This window comes from Bos javanicus, chromosome 5 (genome assembly GCF_032452875.1).
Source record: "Bos javanicus breed banteng chromosome 5, ARS-OSU_banteng_1.0, whole genome shotgun sequence".
Taxonomy (NCBI): domain Eukaryota; kingdom Metazoa; phylum Chordata; class Mammalia; order Artiodactyla; family Bovidae; genus Bos; species Bos javanicus.
Window position 1 is genome coordinate 87,078,578 of NC_083872.1, and position 24,716 is coordinate 87,103,293.

Below are 24,716 nucleotides of genomic sequence, written 5' to 3' on the forward strand. Positions count from 1 at the left end.
GTTTCCCCCTCTGAATAATAGGCCTCTATGTGATTATTTACTGCTCCTTCTCCAGTGGCTCAGTGGTGAAGATTTCACCTGCAGTGCAGGAGAGACAGGAGACGTAGGTTCTATCCCTGAGTCAGGAAAATCCCCTGGATAAGAAAATGGCAACTCACTCCAGTATTCTTGCCTAGAAAATCCCATGGACAGAGGAGCCTGGCGGGCTAGAGTCCATAGGGTTTCAAAGAGTCAGACACAACTAAACACACACACACACACACACACACACACACATGTGACGTCAGTGGGCCAAAGAGTCTATACTCATTTGTATTGGTGTTGTTTATATTGTTCTGCTCTACTTTTTATATTAATTCCTTCTGTAGATTCAGGTGGAGAGGTTTGGTTTTGTAATACAAGTATAGGTTTAAAGTACCATTCCCAAGATAGAGGTGGTAGAATTTGATCAGCTATGGCTTCCATTCCCTTAATTTTAATGTGTGAGTCTGAATTGCTCTGAGAGTTCTGCTATTTTGTGTGTGAATCCATGCCATCATTTGATAACTTTGCAGTTCTTCACTTTTTTATGCATCTCCAAGTAGAACTTACAGAAATGTAACAGTGACAAATGCTCTCTAGTTATTAGTTTAAGGGCTGGTTAGGTGGTGTCAGGAAAACATTTAATTCTTCCTTTTCATGGCATGGTCAACTCTTTAATTTCTCTAAGAGCATTTTTAAAAGCTTTTGGAGATTTATATTTAGAGGTTAATAAGAGAGGAGCTGGTATGCTTATTAACATCAACTCATTGCTCTGTGCTGTCTTTTAGACTCTTGGTAGAAGAACTGTTAATCATTTTTTAAAAATAATAGCAATCAACCTGATGTAATAAATACCAAGGGATGAACTAGAGATTATTATTAGGAACTTGAAGCTGTGTAGGGACACAAGGTTAACCAGAGTTGAATCTGAAACACCATACATTTTATACTCTTTCATATTATAACTGTTCTCATCAAATATTGTTGTTGACACTTGTATTCCTCCTGTTGCTCTTCTTTTCAAATAGTTCAAAAAATTTACTCTATGGTATTTCTGTGAGTGGGCTTTCATTTGGTATAGTGAGCTAAAGATTTTCCCATATGACATTCTTCTAAGTAATGTACAGAAACTGTTTCTACAGTTTATTTTTAGAATGTTTTGAAACTAAAAAGTAGCAGTCAGAAAGTTAATTTAAAATAAAATTTAGGTAATCCAAAATTAAAATGATGATCATTGGATCATTGAAAAAGCAAGAGAGTTCCAGAAAAACATCTACTTCTGCTTTATTGACTATAACAAAGCCTTTGACTGTGTGGATCACAATAAACTGTGGAAAATTCTGAAAGAGATGGAAATACCAGACCACTTGACCTGCCTCTTGAGAAATCTATATGCAGGTCAGGAAGCAATAGTTAGAACTGGACATGGAACAACAGACTGGTTCCAAGTCGGAAAAGGGGTACATCAAGGCTGCATATTGTCACTCTGCTTATTTAACTTATGTGCAGAGTACATCATGAGAAATGCTGGGCTGGATGAAGCACAAGCTGGAATCAAAGTTGCCAGGAGAAATATCAATAACCTCAGATATGCAGATGACACCACCCTCATGGCAGAAAGCAAAGAAGAACTGAAAAGCCTCTTGATGAAAGTGAAAGAAGAGAGTGAAAAAGTTGGCTTAAAACTCAACATTCAGAAAACTAAGATCATGGCATCTGGTCCCATCACTTCATGGCAAATAGATGGGGAACAATGGAAACAGTGACAGACTTTATTTTGGGGGCTCCAAAATCACTGCAGATGGTGACTGCAGCCATGAAATAAAAGACGCTTGCTCCTTGGAAGAAACCTATGACCAACCTAGACAGCATATAAAAAACAGAGACATTAATTTGCCAACGAAGGTCCATCTAGTCAAAGCTATGGATTTTCTAGTAGTCATGTATAGATGTGAGAGGTGGACTATAAAGAAAGCTTAGCACCAAAAAATTGATGGTTTTCAACTGTGGTGTTGGGGGAGACTCTTGAGAGTCCCTTGGTCTGCAAGGAGATCCAACCAGTCTATCCTAAAGGAAATCAATCCTGAATATTCATTGGAAGGACTGATGCTGAAGCTGAAACTCCGATACTTTGGCCACCTGATGCAAAGAACTGACTCACTGGAAAAGACCCTGATGCTGAAAAAGATTGAAGGCAGAAACAGAAGGGGATGACAGAGGATGAGATGGTTGAATGGCATCACTGACTCAATGGACATGAGTTTGAGTAAACTCTGGGAGTTGGTGATGGACAGGGAGGCCTGGTGTGCTGCAGTCCATGGGGTCACAAAGAGCTGGACACAACTGAGCCACTGAACTGACTGAACTGAAAAAATCTCAAAAGCTAAGTTATAAATGTTAAGGAGAAGGGAGAGGAAATACTAAAAAAGAAGGAAAGAAAAAGGAGAAAAGAATGACGTCTAGTTCTTAAAATACGTAAATGAAACTGAGGAAGATTCATGAGATATAATTGCATATTATTGTTGAAGAATCAGAAACAAGTATTTTTCCAAGAGTCAAAATGTGAAAGTGAAAGTGAAGTCGCTCAGTCATGTCTGACTCTTTGCGACCCCATGGACTGTAGCCTACCAGGCTCCTTCCTCCATGGGATTCTCCAGGCAAGAGTACTGGAGTGGGTTGCCATTTCCTTCTCCAGGGGATCTTCCCAACCCAGGGACTGAACCCTGGTCTCCTGCATTCCAGGCAGACGCTTTAACCTCTGAGCCACCAGGGAATGAGGTCTAGGTAAAAAATGCTTTGGAATCATATTAGAACTTAACGTATATTAGCTACAACTTTCTCTTACAGAGGATGGATTTGATATCACTACCTCACAAAATACCCCCAAATTTAGTGACTTTAGACAATAAACACTTACCTCAGATGATTTCTATTGGTCATGAATTTGAGGGTAGCTCACTTGGTTCGATCTAGCTAAGAGTCTCATGTGATTGCAGCCAAGGTGTCAACTGAGGTTAGTCATTTGAAACCTTGTCTGGTACTAGTATATACTAGTACCAGATATCCACTGGGGTTACAGTCACTTGAAAACTTGACTTCTCCTGGTTATGTCCACTTCCGAAGTGGCTCACTCACATGCCTGACATATAAGTACTGGTTATTGGTGGGAGGCCTCAGTTCCTTGCCAGGTGGGTCTCTCCATTGGTTAAGTGTCCTCAAGACATGACACTGGCTTCCACCTAAGGGTGATTTTGTCCCTGAAGACTCGTTTGACAGTGTATGAAGATATTTTTGGTCACACTGCAACTTTGGTTGGGGCACTAGAAACATCTTCTGGTAGAGGCCAAGCATGCTGCTAACCATTCTGCAATATACAGTCATTCACAACAAAGAAGTAGTCAAAAATCAATAGTGCTGAAGTTGAGAAACTCTGTCCCAAAGCAAGCAATCAAGAAGGAGGAAGGTTGAAGCTGTGATGTCTTTTATGACCTAGCCTCAAGACTCAAACTGTCATTTCTGCAATATCCTGTTGGTTATGTAGATCAGTCCTCTTCACTGTGGGAGGGGAATACATAGGAGCATAAATACCAGGAGGCAAGAATTTTTGGGGGCCATCTTGGATGCTTTCTCCTCAGAAGGAAAGCTATGACAAACCTGGACAGTGTATTAAAAAGCAGAGCCATCACTTTGCAGATAAAGATCCATATAGTCAAAGCTATACTTTTTCCAGTGGTCTTGTACGGATATGACAGTTGGACCATAAAGAAGGCTGAGTACCAAAGAATTGATGCTTCTGAATTTTGGTGTTAGAGAAGACTCTTGAGAGTCCCTTGGACTGCTAGGAAATCAAACCAGTCAATCCTAAAGGAAATCTTTGTGACCCCATGGACTATAGCCTACAAGGCTCCTCTATCCATGGAATTTTCCAGGCAAGAGTACTGGAGTGGATTGCCGTTTCCTTCTCCATAAAGGAAATCAAGCCTGAATATTCACTGGAAGGACTGATGCTGAAGCTGAAGCACCAATACTTTGGCCACCTGATGCAAAGAACAGTCTCTTTGAAAAAAAACACTGATGCTGGGAAAGATAGAAAGCAAGAGGAGAAGGGAATGGCAGAGGATGAAATGGTTAGATATCATCACCAACTCAGTGGACATGAATTTGAGCAAACTCCAGGAGATAGTAGAGGACAGGGGACCCTGGCGTGCTACCATCCATGAGGTCACAAAGAGTTGGACACAAACTTAGTGACTGCACAACAAGAACATCTTGGAGGCTAGCTACCACAGAAAAACTGTGTGTGAAAAAAAAAATGGCATCTTTTTGGTTTAGGAAGGTCAAAGAAGTTTTTTAATTAGAAAAAGTATGTGAAATATTACTAATATTCCAGAAGCCACCATCTTTCCTCTCTGTTTTCAAATGTATGTATAGGTGTATTGTGGGGTATAATTTACACTTTTGAGGCTTTAAATCAATAAGTCAGAAAACAAGGAAAATAAATCTATTAAAGTATTTTCAGGGAAAGAACAGAGGACTTTTTAAACAACAAATAAGATGATGAATATGATTTGAATACCTTTCAATTAATTAAGGGCCAACAGTGTAAATGTAAACGCAATGTGTAATTACCACATTGGAGCAAATGTCCCCCAACTACACTGCTAGCATCCACTTTTAAAAGAAGCAGGTGTACATTAAGCAAAAGTGTAAAATGGCAAAATGAGGAAGCCAAATGAGAAGCCAGAACGTATTACCCTCAGCTAAATAACTTAAGACTTGAATTTAAATGGCAATAAAGTCTAATGATAGCATTAACACAGCAAAAGCATACCTATCAGAGAATTCGTGGAGTGCTCTCTCTCCTGCTAACAAGGCGTCTTGCAGTCTGGAAGTGCAATAGCAAGGGTGTGTTCAGGAAAAGGGCTTAAGAAGTAAGGTACTCTCTAAGATGATAGCCTTGACTTTTAGGTACCAGGACGTTACTAGTTAAATTTGGCATTGGGGTGGCCACCTGATTAGGATTCCTAATTCTTCACATGCTAAGAAAATAATTTTAAGATTGTTAAAATTAGTTTTATATTACATTACTTTAGTTGACTCTCTTCTTGCACATAAATGTAAACCTTTTCTCATCTAAATTCTCCATGAAGGAAAAAGGAGGGAAACACCAGTCTTTTTGGAAATATATTTGTTTTGTTTTCGTCTCTAGTGTTTACTGCTTTTTTTCTGCTACACTGTAGGGAGAAAATGCCTTACGTGGGCTTAAAAGGTGAAAGAGGGCTCTTACAGTGAATAATAAAAATAGAAGAAGAAAAATATGAAGTAAACACAAGCTAAGGAAGAGAGGTGCGGCCACAGCACGCATTATGCACTTCAGTCTGTCATGTAGCTTCCATGCTTATTTTAATGTGATTATTTCATCAGAGAGGATAATAGCAGCATCATGATTAATTTTGCAATATGTTTCATGAATGCTTCTGTTCCTCCCCGTATGTTAGTATCGCTACTTCCTTCACGTGAGTGTTGATGATAGATATGGGAACGATTTTCAAATTGTGCACAGCGAGTAGTCTGATACTATATATATACATATGTGTGTGTGTATATATATATATATATAAAATCTTTGCATGGCTGTTAGAGAATCAAAGTATATTTATAAATGAAAGTGCTAGTCACTTAGTCATGCCTGATTTTTTGCAACTCCATGGACTGTAGCCCACCAGGCTCCTCTGTCCATGGAATTCTCCAGGCAAAAATACTGGAGTGGGTAGCCATTCCCTTCTCCAGGGGATCTTCCCAACCCAGGGACCGAACCACATCTCCTACATTGCAGGCAGATTCTTTAGGGTCTGAGAAACAAGGGAAGCCCCATTTATACAACATATTAAATCCATTGACAAACTGTCCTTAAAGAATTCATTTTAAATAAGACATAGTTCCACATACCTCTGTACCTAGGGCTTGAATAAAAAGTCAGCGCACCTCTTTACATCTTTATTACTGGACACACAAAGCAAAAGCCTCAAAGCCACATGCCTAGATGTCAAGTGATGTGCATTTTTTAATGCCCAACATAAAATACCCATTGTTAAATAGTTGAAGTCCATGAATGAATGGATGGATGATTAGGTAAGTGTATATGATCTTGTTCTTTGTCATCAGAGTGCTATACATTTGTTAACTACCAAATAAATGTTTGATTTTCAATAACTACTTTAGATAAATATTTAAGGAAGTGAAATTTGGAGACAATCCCAGGGATGGGGGAGCCTGGTAGGCTGCCGTCTATGGGGTCGCACAGAGTCGGACACGACGAAGCGACTTAGCAGCAGCAGCAGCAGTGATACGACATGAATTACATCATCAACTAGATAATGAGAAGAGAAAGTAAATAAAGATGAAATTTTTATTCTGGAGAATAGAATCATATGCACATCCCATTAATGGTGCATCTTGTGGTCCAGGTTCCCACATGTTGGTAGAGATCTGTGTTGTGAAGGACAAGAGTGCAAATAGGAAGAAGGAGTAGACTTCTTTAGGACACTGGTATCCCTGTTCTCTAGTTCTCTATTAAAATTCCTTAGCAAAAGCATGAAGGAAGGCTTAGGAGTGTGGAGAGAGAAATAACCCTCCAGGATTCTGGAGAATGACTTTTCTTTGATAAATTGTTTGATTTCTGTAACGAATTTGGTCTTTGCACATTACAGAATTATGAGTATTATGCAGTTGTAATATAGCAACATGTCTTTTTCTACAATAGACTTTTTAAAAGCATTTTACAATTTTATTTGTTCGTTTATTTTGCCCGTGCTGAGTCTTCATCACTGTGTGGGCTTTTCTGTAGTTGCAGTGAGCAGAGGCTACTCTGCTTGGGTGCACAGGCTTCTCATTGTGGCGGCTTCTCTTGTTGCAGAGCGTGTGCTCTAGGGCATGTGGGCTTCTGTAGTTGCAGCACGCCGGCTCCGTAGTTGTACCGCATGGGCTCCAGAGAACAGGCACAATATCTCTAGTGCACAGGCTTAGGTGCTCCATAGCATATGGGATTTTCCTGGATCAGGGATTGAACCCTTGTCTCCTGTATTGGCAGGTGGATTTTTTACCTCTGAGCCACAAGAGAAGACCCTAGAATAAACTTAAGATTTGAAAACCAAGTGAATATATATTACCTTTATATAGTTATTTTACAGTGTGTGTTAAGTTTCTAAGGAAATGGTTGCTGCATTAATGATCATAATTGATATTTCTTCAGTGCATCTAAGGCAATATATTTGTGTTAAGTTCTTTTCTTTATCTAATTTATAATTTATAGGTATGGGAGCTTTTCATTGGCTGGGATACAAATTCATTAGAATCTCTGCAATATCTCTAGTACTGTAACCACAAGCTGATGTTAAGTGAAATGTTTGCTTTCAGACAACTCATAAGAGCTGTAAGTGGGCCATTCCTGAACTATATGTTTTTTGGATTGTCCTTGTTTTGCGTTCTATCCTAGACAACTAAGATTTAATAATTCCTTATTCAGGGAATTTATAGTCATGAATAGGTTCCTAAAACTTGTATTTGGATGTACAAAACAGTATTATCTTGCACATTATTGTATGAATTGTTATATTTTCTGCCATATTATACATGAACACTTGGTATTTTTCACAAAGAATAGACTAATGTAACAAGTCTTTAGTATTACTGAGGGAAAGTTTTGGTGCTATATGGTGTAGTGAACAGAGAAGCATTTAAAAAATCACCAAAACAAGTTAACAACTTGTGCTTCAACTTTTAAACTATATATATAAAGTCCCAAATGTGTGTGTTAGTTCATTTTATTGCATGTATACTGAACTTTATGTGGTTTATTATGTGATAGAATTATATGGTTTAGGGCTGAATTCCAGAAATTATATTTCATCAGCATCTCTTTAAGTTTAAATTTGTCATGTAAATGAAAAGGGTATTGTATGTTGAGTCCAAAAACCTGGGTTTCATTAGACCTTCCTGAGCCTTCATTTCCTTTCTGAACTTATTAATCACTTCACAGTATTAAAGATTAAATAAATGATTTGAAATATTTATAGTGAATTGCATAACTATGTAGAATATTACCTTTAGTTAGTTAAAACGTGCTTACCTTAGCTACACATTTAAAAGCTTAAATGCTTGCCTTATAATTTCATGTAAAAGTTTAGAGCTATTCAACAGCAATATAGCTAATAGTTCTTCTTAACTATTACTTTGTGTATAAATGATAAAAGTATGAAATATGCTATTTCCAAAACTTTCAGCTGGCAACCACATTCAACAGTTGGACAAGTATTAATAATTAAAAGGAACTTGCTTTCCTCCTTGCGTGATGGTTTACTTTCATATAAATGCCATCTTTTCCAGTGCTTTCCTAACCTTCAAAATAACATTATTTCATATATAAACTAATTATTTATAATATAAACATGTTTTATTTGTTAAGAATAGTGGCTAATCATGCTATGTTTTCATGTTTCTCCTAAATGATAAGATATCACAAATGAAAAACAACATAGAAAAGCCTTACTTTTGGCATTTATGGTGCATATTTGTAATTGTGTGAATGCATATCGTAAATAGTCCACCTCCATTTTATAGTTGTGGTTTTAAAATTTTCATCTAGTCAAATAAAAAATAATAGAAAATGGAAAACTACTGTAATTTTTGTATTCTTCATGCATAATGGGCATTTGGTATAATAGCTCAGTAGTAAATTATTAAAAGAACCAAATTGGGAAATAATATCATACAATGGGTCAAAAATTATTTATATAGTTACCAGTATAAGGATCAGGCTTGTGGATTCTTATATATCATTAGCCTGGTCATACAATGAAGGAGAAGGAGAGGCAATTTTGAATGATATATCTATCAACTTTGGAGCCGTCAACCTCTATTATGTCCTTGGGGCTTTGCACTTTTTGGCTTTCAGACATCTGAGCTGCCTTGAATGCAGGAAAATATTAAGATTCCAGCAGGTCTCTTGCTGTCATCAGTGCTTTTGGTAGTTTTTTTAGTATGAGCTTATAACACTTCTTATTGCTTAAAGCTAAGTATATGACATTTCACCCCATCAGCACCCACGTCTGCATCATCTTCATGAACACCACTTCTCCCCAGTATACACATTCAGACTTGATTTCCCTTGTGCTCATAGATCTCTGTTGCCCCTCTGAGAATATGCTCCTTTCTTTGTGAACAATCAAGTGAAACAGCCACCTTTAATTTCTCCAAGTATCCCCTCAAGGGCTTCCCTTGTGGCTCAGCTGGTAAAGAATTTGCCTGCAATGCAGGAGACCTGGGTTCGATCCCTGGGTTGGGAAGACCCCCTGAAGAAGGGGAACGCTACCCACTGCAGTATTCTGGCCTGGAGAATTCTATGGACTGTATAGTTCATGGGGTCGCAAAGAGTTGGACACAGCTGAGTGACTTTCACTTTCACTTTCATCCCTTCAAAACTTTTGCAAGAGCTGTGGGGTGATGCTGTCAAAAGAGGTTTCAGTCTACCATGACAAAAGCCAGTAGTTTCAAAGCAGGTACAACTTTTATAAGGGGAAAAGTGCCTTCAGTGTTTACAGTTGCGTAACTGAAGCCACATCTTTTTATGTCTCCTGCCTTGACAGGTGGGTTCTTTACAATGGGCACCACCTGGAAAGCCCAAGTAAATAGTTGATAAAACTCTGGTATGACAGGATTTTTAGGTTGAAAAACAGAGAGAAAATCTGAATTCTAATCCGTAATGACCCATGGAATCTCAGCATCATTTAGTTTGTTATGCATATACATCTTTTCATTTCATATTGTTAGCTCACAATATGTTCTGATAACATTTTAAAGATTTGAGAAACCACTATGTATTTTTAATGTTATGCCCTTATATTGAGGAAGGTTTTTGGAGACTTTTGAAGCCTCATAAATAAAATTTTTAAATAATCTCCCTTTAACTATGTAAGGTTCAGTTCGGTTCAGTTCAGTCGCTCAGTCATGTCTGACTCTTTGAGACCCGATGAATCACAGCACGCCAGGCCTCCCTGTCCATCACCAACTCCCAGAGTTCACCCAAACTCATGTCCATTGAGTTGGTGATGCCATTCAGTCATCTCATCCTCTCTCGTCCCCTTCTCCTCCTGCCCTCAATCCCTCCCAGCATCAGGGTAGTTTCCAATGAGTCAACTCTTCGCATGAGGTGGCCAGAGTATTGGAGTTTCAGCTTCAACATCAATCCTTCCAATGAACACCCAGGACTGATCTCCTTTAGGATGGACTGGTTGGATCTCCTTGCAGTCCAAGAGACTCTCTAGAGTCTTCTCCAGCACCTCAGTTCAAAAACATCAATTCTTCGGCACTCAGCTTTCTTCGCAGTCGAACTCTTACATCCATACATGACCACTGGAAAAACCATAGTCTTGACTAGACGGACCTTTGTTGGCAAAGTAATGTCTCTGCTTTTCAATATACTATCTAGCTTGGTCATAACTTTCCTTCCAAGGAGTACGCATCTTTTAATTTCATAGCAATCATCATCTGCAGTGATTTTGGAGCCCCCAAAAATAAAGTCTGACACTGTTTCCACTGTCTCCCCATCTATTTCCCATGAAGTGATGGGACCAGATGCCATGATCTTCGTTTTCTGAATGTTGAGCTTTAAGCCAACTTTTTCACTCTCAAATGGTTGTGTGCATCAGAATCACTTGGGAATGCTTGTTAAAACATAGGTTGCTGGCACCTATCTCCAGAGTTTCTAGAATAGAGAGTCTGTCTTTCTAGCAAGTTCCCAGGTGGTACTGATGGTACTAGTTCAGAGATCACATTTTGAGAAGTTTTCATCCACACTGGAGTATAGGGGGAAAGGCACAGTATTCTGGGGATCTGCCATCATGTATAAGGGTCATGACTGACTCACTCAGTAAGTGTTGAAAGATCTGGGAATGATTTTTGCCCTGTAGTTTTTAAAATATTTTGCTCAAAATTACATATTGAACCAGTCATGGAATTATTATACTTCCTTCCAAGATTCTATAAATTCATATAAATAGGGTATTATGGTCAATAATTTTTTATGCATCTATCATGATCCTAGATTGCCACTTGAATTATCTCATGGATTTTCAAATAACTTTTATTTTCTCTGAAAAAGAAAGCAGAATTGAAAAAAAAGTTCAGGTATGATTTTCCCTAGCCTGTTCGAGTTTCTTAAGTGAAGCTAACCGTGGAATCGAATAACAGTAAATTGCTTTTAAAATATAAACTTGAAATATCATATCATGCCATTTTTGTAAAGTGATTTATTTCAGTGTTTTGGGTAAATAGATACATATCAAATTTTGTACGCATTAATTAATATGTTTCCATGTCACCAGATCACACCGTTTGATTCTGAATTGTTCTACTTTCAACAAGTTATCCTGTTACTAGTAGATATTTTATGTTCTTGACTCATGGGGATGAAACTTAGTGGCAACCAAATTTTTGTTCTACAATAATACATAGGTAAAATTGGAGATTATATAAATAGTAAAATACAAATGACACCATATTGCAATTTTAGAGCACAAAAAAGGAATAACTTTCTTACTTTGCAATGAAAGAATAGTAATATAATGTTAAGGTAATCTGATTCTTTTATATTGTGATGGACATTTTAGTGATAATTATACCCATAAATTTTATATTTGAACTTACAAAAAAGCTGACGTAGAAAGGTATAAAATAGAATGTTTTATAGAATAAAATGTAAACTATGTACCCTTGACCTCTTCAAGCAGAGAACATGGAAGTCACCATACATGCCGAGCTGGCCACATGCTGGTCTTCATACCACCATGTAATACACTGTAAGGAAAATATGGGTTTTTAAAAATGTAATGCTAAATGTTTAGAACAGTATTGCATATAAATAAATGATATATGTTAATATAATGCTAATGATGTGTATTTTCATTTTTAGATCAAACCCTAAAGTGTTTCTGTGAAACCTAGGAAAAGGGATTTTTTTTTAAGAAAGAAAGTTTTCTTCTTTTTTTGTGTTTAATTTGGAGAACAGTCCTAATCAGAGGTACACACCATTTAACTCCTCCATCATGGAGGCTCTAGGTACACTGACTAAGCACCAGGATCCGAAGATGGCTGGGACTCAACGCCTATTCTTTGCAGGTTGAAAAAAAATCTACATTATAGTTTTATGCAAATCATGCACTGTCACTCAATAAAAGTGAATAGTACAAATAATATCTTTGTTAAGAATATTTTTTACAGGTGGCATCAGTTACACACTCTGGATAGTTGAGTGTACGTGAACTTTCTCTTATACAAAAGGTTTTTCATAATATGTAGTTGAAAGTGCCATTGTTGACAGCTAACCAAACACTGTAATGTTCAAACCGAATGCTAAGATCACGGATTGTTAGAGTATTTGATGGGAAATGACAGGCATTATACCTATGTTTTTCTAGACATTTTTAATCAGACTTTCCTTATCACAGCTCATGTTCTGATGATCATTTCAGGATGAAGTGGCACAGCCACTGAACCTATCAGCTAAACCCAAGACCTCTGATGGCAAATCACCCACATCACCCACCTCTCCCCATATGCCAGCTCTGAGAATAAACAGTGGGGCAGGCCCCCTCAAAGCCTCTGTCCCAGCATCATTAGCTAGTCCTTCAGCCAGAGTTAGCACAATAGGTAAGTCCTGTTTCTTTTGTTCTTGTTGATTTTCTGTTTATGACAATTGAATGAAAGCATCTTTTAATGGCAGATCATGCATAGCCTCTACATGGCTTTAGTTCCAGAGGAGAATTTCAATATGATGAACTTCACAGGTCTGTTTTAAACATTAAATTGAAATGTATAACTGAATTGCAAGTGCTAATGCCCCCCCCTGAAAATCTAATTGAATTGGTTATGTTTGTTGATATGACTGATGATCTTAAGTTTATGAAAAAGAGACCTAACTGGCTAATCACAGAGACCCTTGGTTCCAGGTTGTTGTTAGGTGACTTGCCTTTTCAGTGACTGAAATTTATTTCCATTTGTGTGATGTGTATGAAGTATATATAATGATGAAGTACATCGTGCCTGGATCATAGTCAGCCATCAGGATGTCAAGTTTTTGTTTTTGTGTTTTTTTTTCAGTTCCATATTTCTTGAGATTTACTTCACTACACCAAAATATTATAAAAAGTTGGTCACTTCATTTCTACATGATTGTCATTTCAGTAAACAAACACTGGAAAATGCTTCTATAAGCTTTTAAAAATTCCAGTAATTTTTATTTTAGTAACACATAAATTAGACTGTAAAAACTTATTTAAAACCCACATTTATTAATGTTTACTATTTGCATGCAGTTATGTGGAGTCTATCACAGATCAGCCCTCAACGAGCCAGGGTCCAGTTAAGGTGGGGGGAGTTATCTGTCTTATAGTTTAAATCAACTGTTGCAAGTTCTATTCTAGCACCCAGATAACAATCGTATAGTCAAAAAGATGAAAGTATTAGATTCTATTTGGGAAGGATCAAGAATAGACTAATTCAAATGGAGCCTTAAAAAAGATGTATCCCTAGGTATTTTATGCTATAAGATAGAACCCAGAGTAAAATATCATATTTTTGAGAAATACACTGATTTTACTGGAATAGAGAATGAGTGTGTAGTGGAAATTGATCAGAGTTAAAACTGAAAGGGGCGGATGGAGTCTGATGGGATGCTATCCTAAGAAATTTTTTACTTTTTCTTCAGACAGCAATTTGATCAGAATTTTAAGAAGAGTATTGACAGCAAAGATTAGAATCAGGAAAGTCACTGTTTTAGTGGAGGACAAGAGTAAGTTACGCAAGCTAGAAATAAACAACGATAAAGCAAAGGAAAGAATAAGTTGAAGAGATATCATTAAAGACTAATTGATGTAACTTATCCACAGTAAAATGAATCTGGTGATGTTCAAGTTAGAGACAGAGAAGTCTGGGGTTTTTAATTACAATATAGAAAGGATAGTGCTTCCCCACTCCCTGAACTGTGAAAGAGAGGACCAGAGCAACGTAGGTTGGGATAAGACAAAAATAAGTGTTGAATTTGAAACTTCAGGCGTCACTTTAGGTAGAGAAGTTCAGGAGGATGTTCTTAATTAGTAAATCTGGTATGTGAAAGGGGTGCTAGAATTTTAGACATGGAAAATATTCCTTAATGACGTTCTGGAAGCCATCAGAGCAAATAAGTTCACCAAAGAGTGTGTATGGTAAGAAAGGATGTGGGGTAAAAAGTCAGAGGCATTATACGCTGTGTATAGTTATCTCTTGTTGTTGTCTAGTCACTACATTGTGTGTGACTCTTTCGTGACCCCATGGACTGTAGCCATGCAGGCTTGTCTGTCCATGGGATTTTCCAGGCAAGCATACTGGAGTGGGTTACCATTATCTTCTCAGGGGATCTTCCCTACCCAGGGATCAAACTCACATCCCCTGCTTGGCAGGCAGATTCTATGCCACTGAGCCACCTGGGAAGCCCATAATTATCTCTTAGTGTGTAACAAACCAACTTAAATTTCACCAGCTTAAAAACAACCAACATTCATGACCTCGTAGCTTCTAATGGTCAGGATATGGAAACAGCTTAGCTGCTAGTTCTACCTTAGGGTCTTTCTTATGGTTCCAGTCAAGATGGAAGCCAGGGACCTGGACTTTATTGGGGATACAGGATCCTTTTCCAAGATGACTTACCCACGTGGCTGTTGGCTGGAGACCTCAGTACTTTGCCATGTGGGTGTTTCTATAGAGCTGTTCATAGAATGACAACTAACTTTCTCCAGAGTGAGTGATCCAGGAAGGAGAGCAAAGAGAAAGCCACGGTGCCTTTTATGATCTGGTCTCCAAAGTCACTCAGTCTGTTCTGCTTTATTCTTTTCATTATAACAGAATCACTAAGTTCAGCCCAATTCTGAGAAAGGGGAATTAGGCCCCAACTCTAATCAGTATCAAAGTCTATCTTCGGACGTATTTCTAAAGTACCACACTTTTTTTGTTTTTTTGGCTTCCTTCATAGCTCAGTCAGTAAAGAATCTGCCTATAATGCAGGAGACCTGGGTTTGATCCCTGGGTTAGGAAGATCCTCTGGAGAAGGAAACAGCAACCCACTCCAGTATTCTTGCTGGGAGAATCCCATGGACAGAGGAACCTGGCAGGCTACAGTCCATGGGGTTGCAAGAGTTGGACATAACTTAGCAACTAAACAACCACCACACTTTTTTTTAAGAGGGAAACTGATAAAGAACAAGTGAGCATCTTAGAATAAAGGTGATGAGAAAGCAGTGACCTGCTTGTCTAGGACAAATTGAAATTTGAAAAAGGAGGGGGTTATTTGATGGTGTCACATTCTATAGAAGAATTAAAGAACATGAAGAAGAAAAGCCTTTGTTTACCTGGAACTCATGGACAGGTAAACTATAACAGAGAGGCTTTGTAGAATGGTTTAGGAGACTTCCAGTTACAAAGATTCGAAGCACATGAAGACAGAAAGTGCATTGGCTACATGAATCAGTCTTTTTGTAAGCTTGGTGTTGAGAGGTGATTATATTTTAAGAAGACTAAGTAGAGACAGGTCTTAGAATAGGAAATTATATGTGTTTATATATAAACAAAGATGAATTTGAGACATTTTTAGATATAAAGACTCCATGGGTGATAACAGATCAAGAAGAAACGAGACAGCATTAGCTTTGGAAAGAAGAAATGCCCCTTTTTTCTCGAAGACTGAGGAAATGAGGGGAGAAAAGGGGTAAAGTTACAAGGAAATCGTGAGATGGACAGAAAGAAAGCTGAAGGAGTATATTTCCAGTGCTTCCATCTCCACAATGTTCTCTTCCAGATTATTTGCCAAGAGCAAGTTGGTCAGGGCCAGTGGGGCGGCCGTAGAAGGGAAACAAAGAAAATGGAGGTTTTCAGAATTTGAAAATGGTTTGGGGCGCATGTGTTCTTTTTATCATTATGCACCATTCTGTTATGATCTCTCAGTTACTCTGCTCAACATCCAAAGTAGACACCAAGATAAGATTTGCTTTCATGTCCAAAGCATGTAAAAGGAAAAATATTTTGTTTGGCAAAAAGGATTCACTTCCATAGTAGACATGAAAGCTCATAAATATGACACTGTTGGTGTATGAGATACTTTTGTAATAGCCCCAGAACTGGAGTCTTTAACTAAGGGAATAACTGATATATTTGCATTTTTTGTCATGTGAGGAGTTTTTATTTCAGCATTCTGAGGATTAAGTATGACAAAATATTTTAGAAAGGCAAGAATGTACTTAATGACATTTATCATCTGACTTTTTCCACTACTGAAACTTGTATTTTCTTTTCCTGAGAAGGCCCTTCACCACATACACATCCCTCACATTTTCTGAGGATTCAATGCCACTACAATTTACTTTTCTCTTTTCAACAAATGCAGATGTTGAAAGCTGAAACTATAATGAGTAATAATGTAGTGGGATAAAAGCTGTGAGCATTAATGGTGTTGTAAAGGTCAACCCTGAAAGAAAAATTAATGTGTTATGCCCTTAATAAGCCAGGGAAAACTGTGGATCGAAAGATAACTTAAGTTATCATTAATGACATGGGGCTCTTTGCTATATATCTATTAGCTACAAATAAAGAGTGTGAGTTTTTGAGGTTGGTGAGCAGTATTACACTGCATTCTATAAGAATACTTTTGTATGATATGCAAATGATAGGCAGCACCATTGAAAGCTCCTTAAAAAGCATGAATACTTCAGAAGAATGATGGATAATTTTAGAATCTTTTGGCCAGATGTTATCTTTCCTTTACTGCCCTTTCCAACCTTTGCTGTGTATAACTTTCAACTTTTATCAAAGCATTTTAGTTTGTTTTCTCACTGTTTATTTTAAAATTATACACCTTTAACTAGGGCTTCCTGGTGGCTCAGTGCCAGTGCAGGAGATGTGGGTTCGATCCCTGGGTCAGGAAGATCCTCTGGGGAAGGGAATGGCAACCCTCTCCTGTATTCTTGCCTGGAGAATCCCATAGACAGAGGAGCCTGGGGTCTGTATTCCATGGGGTCGCAAAAGAGTCAGACACAACAGAGCGACTAAACAACAGCAACAAATATCCCTGTCATCTAGTCAGAAATTGTTGTTTTCCAGGTAAGGAACCGCAGCTGAAAGAGGCTAAGCGTTTACCCAGGGATTCTCAGTAAGTCCCTATCACAGTGAGGGCAGTCCTGTGGTTCTGTAGTTCTTACCACTACTGGAATTATAAGGAAACAGATGCACGTGCCCACCTGGTAACTTACTCAAACCTCACAGGCAGTGGAGGTGGAGACCTTACAGTCATGGTCTCTGGGTTGCATGCTGTCTTTTTTCGTTGTTACCTGTTGGCAGCCTCTCTGCCTCAGATGTTCTTCTCAGTCTTCTATTTATCCTTTCCCTCATTCATCCCATAAATGGGTATTGAATATTGTCTCTGTGCCATACATTTTGCTGAGTATGGAGGATAAGCAGATGAAAGTCTCAAACTAAGGATTTAGATATCCAGAGTCTTTGTTCCATCATGTCTTCGGAAGATATTGGAACATATTATTCTTGCCTTTCATTCCTCAGAGGCATTAACGCATGAAATGTAAAACTTTACTGACCGAATATAGGAGACGCACGTTGATTCAGTAAAATGAAGGGCAATATTTTCAAGTCCAGTAATGTGATATTTATCTCTACAACTTGCTAATTTAAAATACAATTATGTGAATAAGCATCTTACCTGTAAATTTCATTAGTTTACATTTTTAATGAGAAAAAGCTTCTGTGAAGGTAGGTTATTGAACAAGAAACTGTAATCATTTATTAGAAAGCCACTAGATTATCAAGAAGTTAAGGATATTATTCAGCATCTAACAATTAATATTTCCATAGCACTTTACAGTTTAATTTCACATTTATTATCTAATTCTCACAAATTTTAATAGATGAAGAAATGGCTGCGTATCAGGGTACCAAAAATTTGATGTTGATAAGTGACCTCAGAAAACAGAAAAAATAATATTTTTTTAATATTACTTGAAACACATGTTCCCTTACTTTTACTACAGCCAATAAGTTCTACGTAAAATAATTAAATGCAGTAAATAAGAATTTGTATTACCCTGATAGTACACTTTAAAGCCATGAATTTTAAGAAACCTGTGTCATGTGGTTTAGGCTCCCATTTATATGATGAAGCAGATCATCAATGAACTTGGAATTACAAAGGAAGATACTTTCAACTTGGAAATATGCATTTATTCCTTCAACAGACTCTACCATGGGCCAAAGGAATAAAAGGCTGAAAGGAAAAAAAAATTGCCCTCAAATAACTCATAGATTCGCATGAAAGACAAACTTACAAAAACAAGAGACAACGTGACAGTAAAAGCATCTCCAAGCTTTTGCAGGAGCCTGGAGATGAGAAGTACTGAGGTTGCCAAGGAGCATGTCTGGGGTATGTCAGGAAAATTCTTAAGAAGGCTTGACATTTGAGTAAATTCCCAAACACACCAGAAAACGCCTATTTCAGTTTAAGAGGAAAGCTCGGGAGACAGAGGAGGGGGTGAAGAGGAAGGCTTGTCCTTGGAACAGGAAATAGTTCCGTGCAGCTTAAGCACAGAGCTCTTGAGAAACCAGCAGGAAATGACGTGGGAAGGATAAGCAGGGTTGATATCATGAGACTATTAGGCCATTTTAAAGTGTTTGGAATTTATCCCAGAATGATGCTTTTGGGGGAACATTAAAGAGTTTCTTGTTCCAGGATATTTGGAATATGATACTGTTGTTATCTCTGGAAGATTCACAGTCGCATTAATGTATTCAAGATTTGGAGAATACATGCCACAGAGAAACCTTTTAAACTTTAATTTAGTATTTCCCTTACTCTTTTGAACATGGAATTATTTTTTTCACAGACTATTCAGATCGTCAACTTAAGAAATGCTGAAGCTCTGCAGTAGGAAAGTGAAAGTGAAAGTTGCTCAGTCATGTCCAATTCTTTGCAACCCCATGGGCTGTAGCCCACCAGGCTCCTCTATCTGTGGGGATTCTCCAGGCCAGGATACTGGAGTGGGTAGCCTTTCCCTTCTCCAGCGTATCTTCCCAACCCAGGGATCAAACCCAGGTCTCCCACACTGCCGGTGGATTCTTTACCATCTGAGTCACCAGGGAAGCCCAGGAATACTAGAGTGGGTAGCCTGTCCCTTCTCCAGAAGATCTTTCCAACCCAAGAATTGAACTGGGGTCTCCTGCATTGCAGGCAGATTCTTTAACAGCTGAGCTACCAGGAAAGCAAGAGTTGAGTTTTTAATTGGGTAAAGTGAAGTGATTCAAATTTCCTTTTTTAGAAGATATTGGAATGCTTCAGCTGGAAGCAGAGTAGGGAAGATTCAAGGGGTGTATGCTTAAAGAGGGAAATCAGTTAAGAGGTGAAAACATTAGCCCAAGTGAAATAAGAGGTGGCTTCAGCGAAAGGAGGAGCCAGTGGGGATGGAGAAAAAGCATATTTGAGAGCTGAGGAGGAGGCATAACCCCAGACACTGGTTGTCTTGTGTTTTGTACATATGAATTGAAGGAGGTATCTTAGATGGCTCCCAAGTGACTGGATGTGCAACTGGAAAGGGACATGGAATGTAGGAAGAACAGAGTGAGGTGGTGGGAGGATGATGAATTCCGTGCTAGACATGCTGCATGGGACAGTCCAGTAGAGAAGCTTGGCAGACAGACCTGTATGGCTGGAAATCAGGAAGGGTTTGAGACAGGCAGTAGATACTCTACAGTCTTTAGGATCATCCCTTGAGTCTTAGGAGCTTCCTTAAGTCTAATTGCCATATATTGGTTTGAAAGGCTGTCACGAAAAATTACCATAAACTGGGTCTCACTATTTGGAAGCTAGAAGGAAATCCAGAGTCAGGGAATCAGTAGGCTTAGTTCCTCGGGAGGCATGGAGAGAAAATCTGTTCCACTCCTCTCCCAGCTCTAGGGCTCCAAAACCACTGCAGGTGGTGACTGCAGCCATGAAATTAAAAGATGCTCGCTCCTTGGAAGAAAAACTATGACAAACCTAGACAACATATTAAAAGCAGAGACATTAATTTGCCAACAAAGGTCCATCTAGTCAAAGTTATGTATTTTTCCAGTAGTCATGTATGGATGTAAGAGTTGGACCATGAAGAATGCTGAGCACCAAAGAATTTGATGCTTTTGAACTTGTGTTGGAGAAGACTCTTGAGAGTCCCTTGGACTGCAAGGAGATCAAACCAGTCAATCCTAAAGGAAATCAGTCCTGAATATTCATTGGAAGGACTGATGCTGAAGCTGAAGCTCCAATACTTTGGCCACCTGATGTGAAGAGCTGACTCATTGGAAAAGACCCTAACATTGGGAAAGATTGAAGGCAGGAGGAGAAGGGGTCGACAGAGGACAAGATGGTTGGATGGCATCACTGATTCAATGGACATGAGTTTGAGCAAACTCTGGGAGATGGTGAAGGACAGGGAAGCCTGGCATGCTGCAGTCCATAGGGTCGCAAAGAGTCAAACACCACTGAGCAACTGAACAACAACCCAGCTCCTAGAGGCTTCAACAGTCCTTGGCGTTCCTTGACTTATAGATACATAGCTCCAGTGTCTGCCTCCATGCTCCTGTAACCTCCTTCCCTGAGACTGTATGTCAAATCTTTCCCTCCTTTCTCTTAGAAGAACACAAATCATTGAATTTAAGGCCCATCATAAATCCAGCGTGATCTCACTTCAGGATCCTTAATTTACACGTCTGCAGAGACTCAATTTCCAGATAAGGATGCCATTCACCAATACTAGGGGTTAGGACACAGACTAGCTTTTTGAGAGACAATTCAACCCATTACAAGTAGTTTGCTGTTTTTCCTTCTACCTTTTAACAGGCTCTTCCCTTGTGGAACAGCCATTCATTCACTCTTTCTGTTTAGATTGGACTTTCCAGTTAGTCCTTTCTTTTGGCCCCTTAAAATATATAATGTATGTGTATACACTCAGTCATGTCCAACTCTTTGTGACCCCATGGACTGTAGCACGCCAGGATCCTCTCTCCATGGAATTCTCCAGGCAAGAATACTGGAGTGGGTAGCCATTTACTCCTCCAGGGGATCTTCCTAACCCAGGGATCGAACCCGGGTGTCCTGTATTGCAGGAGGATTCGTTACCGCTAAGCCACTAGGGAAGCCCCCAAAATATATAATAGGTACCTTTTTAATTTTGAGAATTTTGTTGGTGGTTATGGTTAAGAAGGAACTCCAAGGTATGAAAAATCAAACTGTTGTAAGTGTAACACAGTCACAGACTCTCACACCTTTCTTACATTAATGATTCCTAACCTGCATTTCCCAAATATCATTTGAGGTGCTAACTGGAAGCCATATTGGTCTTTGCCGTCCCATTTGCCTCATAAGAAGCTTACCAAATCTCTCCTAAACACTTACCCTTCCTTCTGATCCTGTCTTGAGATGCACTTACTGCTCAAGTATATAATTAAGGCAGAATAAAATGTATCAAGTGATCATTCAGGGTCTTTTGAACTCTAATGGGTGACTCCATATCTCCCTGAACCTCGGTATCAACAACAAAGGATATCCCCTCAAAAGATTTTATCATAGTGGTCAAAGCTGTGCAACAGGACTGCTAAGGATGAGCATATAGGGAAAAATGAGAGAGGAAAAAAATACAAGAACATTTTTTTACTGCCTCCTCAGGTGTACCAAATGTTATCTACTCCTTCACGTGGTATTTCATTTGATTCCTCCGTTAGCCTTATGTTCATTTTACAGTTGAGAGAAATGGAAACTCAGTGAAATTAAATGTTATAATTTGGCAAATATCACACTTCCTAAGAAGTAGAAACCTGGATCCATGTGAATCCAATGCCCAAGTTTTAGCTTTTTCACTATGCCATTCTGTAACTAAACTGACAGTTACTGAGTAACTTTCATGGGCCATTTATTTATGCTAATAGACCATATTAACTCATTTAATCTTCACAAAGCCATATTATCTAGTGAGGTCATTCCATTTAACCAGTAAGGCCATTGAGATTTAGAGAGGTAAAACAATGTGTACACTTTGTATGTAGCAAGTAAGTAGTAAGGTTCAGTTTTATCCAACTCCAAAGCACAAATTATTTTCTGGTGATTGAAATCCTGGACCAAATTTAAGGAGCAGATGAAGAAAGATCTCAGTCAAGGATATGAGGATGGAGTAATTGACATGAGGATCCAGTGCTGTGATGAGAAACAGGGAAGGAAAGAGTTTCAGTAACAAGGGGATTGCCAGTGCTGTTTCTGCCATGAGTGGAAGGTGTCCCTTGGGTTTGGCATCTGAAAGAGCAAGGGCAGCGGAAACAAGAGTATAGTGAGATTGCAAAGGGAGGTAGGAATGAGAGAATATGCTATGAATCTTGAGAAATTTGGTTTGGAGGGTAAGGAAACAGGATTGGAAAGAGAGGGCAACACAAAGTTGAGAGAATTTATTTGCTTGTTCAGAAGGAGAGCCTTAGGTACTTGCAAGTGGGGCTGGTAGCAGTAGTAGAGAAGTCAAAGTGGATGATGGAAATGTGAAAGAGAATAACCAGTAGAGAGGTACAGAAATCTAGAGTGTGAGTTTAGGGGATTTTCCTTGATTTTTCATTGAAACAGAAAGGGGCAGTGGGTACAATTGGTGATAGATTTGAAGCTGGCCTGGGATAGGAGTCTGGGTGGGGCATGAAGGTGAGAGTTCAGCCTTGTTGGTCTTCCAGAGTTAGAGATGAGGTCTTTTACTGAGAGAAGAAACCAGCAAGACTGGGAAGTAGGTGACTGTGATGAGAACAAAAGATAAAGAATCAGCAAACAATCCTATTATGATTCAACTCTGTAATATATAAACAGCTTTTTGGTTTAACACAGCAGATACACGTTAGAATTTCATGTAGCATTTTAACTAAAGCTCAAGTCTCTGAAAGCAAGAATATTTCTTTTAAAGTGATCACCTACCTGCACACCCATGCACACCTCACACTGGAAATAGCCATTGCAGAACATATGTATGTTTATCAGTTATGCACCCCCAAAATAATTTTCATCCTTTCTGCATATATATTAATAATTTCTCCTGCACAGTGTTATCTTGGCAGTACCTGAAAAGCATAAAGAATTCATACTTTGACTCAGTTCCATGTCCCAAACCATTTCCAATACATTTGTGCTCTGGAGAAGCTAAGTAGATTACAAAAATGCATGGTACCCTGGTACCAGGCCATACATAAACAAAAGTAAAGTGTTAGTTGCTCAGTCGCGTCTGACTCTCTGTGACCCAATGAACTGTAGCCCACTAGGCTCTTCTATCTATGAAATTCTCCAGGTTAGAATTCTGGAGTGAGTTGCCATTCCCTTTCCATGGGGATCTTTGCAACCCAGAGATTGATCTCAGGTCTCCAGCATTGCAGGCAGATTCTTTACCATCTGAGCCAGGGTTTAGAGGATAGGGAAATCAGGCTGACCTTCTTAAGATCTTTTGCTAAATGAACATATTCCAAAAACATCCCCGTCACATAAGAGCAGCTTTTCATTCTTGAGTAGTGTTTGTGAACACAATGAGTTAAGAGATAATATTTAAGTATCAAGTCAGGATGCTGAGGATGCTAGAAGGTTAAAAATGACCATAAGTTAAGGTACATGTTAACCCTAAAGGTTAATCTGACCTAGATGTAACTAGTTGTTTTTTATTCATATTGTATTTGTAATGAGCAAGGATGTGTTGTTTTTTTGAATACGTTCCAATGAATTGAGCTCAGAAAAGCAAAATAGATAGTATCTCAAGGCTCCCCTTTCTGTTGCCTGCCCTGGAACTTCTCTTTCTGCCTCAAGATCAGAGGACAATGCTCAGTCTGTACATAATAAAGGGGAAAAGACATGCCACATTTAGAAGCACAGCACCAAAGCGCTGTGCTAATCTGACATCAGCTTCTTCAATAGAAATGTTTAAGCAGCACGAAAGTATTCTAGGTTTTTTTGGCAATCAGCAGATCAGATAGAAGAGTCTAGTAATATAACGAGGATGTGTAATCTGACATGATTAGACAAGGCTCTTTAGTACCAGAACATTCATAATTGAGACAAAGAAAGAGTATTAATAACACTTTCCTAACACGGCAGTTAGCCATTTTATATTTCCTTTCTTTAATCTTAGTGTTTTTCAACAAATCAGGGGATTTAATAGCGTGTTTTGGCAGATTAGAGGATTTATGGCCCAGATGTTTTTTGTTCTAAAAATGGATTAGGGTGTAAAGTTTGCTGGAATCCATGGAACATGTTGAGGCAAGCCGGTCATTTTATGTGTGATTAGTGCCTGCCTTCTGTCTCACAGTCCCTCCATCTGTCACAATTCACCAATGGATCTGGTTAGATTTAGCCTCATGTCACAAACAAGTCCCTTTTCTGGGCAATTTCATATTATAGATTCAGTTTATGCCATTTTATGCCCTAGTTAAAAGATAGGGACAGTGAAAGATGATATATTAGCTCTCCTTTCAATATTTGCAAAATGATCCCTTTCCCTCACTATTCTCCCCTAAAATCATGCAGATTATCAGCATAGTGTGCATCAAATTAAATGACCAGTGTTAAAATA

At 38.6% G+C, this 24,716-nt stretch overlaps 1 protein-coding gene across 15 annotated transcripts in view; it reads left to right on the plus strand.

The window, feature by feature from the left end:
* The window catches only part of SOX5 (SRY-box transcription factor 5), a 1,175,689-nt gene that overhangs the window by 1,107,714 nt on the left and 43,259 nt on the right, over positions 1-24,716 (plus strand). For all 15 annotated transcript variants that reach the window (XM_061417626.1, XM_061417628.1, XM_061417625.1 and 12 more), the window contains one exon: positions 12,549-12,726. In XM_061417626.1, coding sequence (XP_061273610.1) covers positions 12,549-12,726 — 178 coding nt within the window. The remainder of the gene's footprint in view (positions 1-12,548; positions 12,727-24,716) is intronic.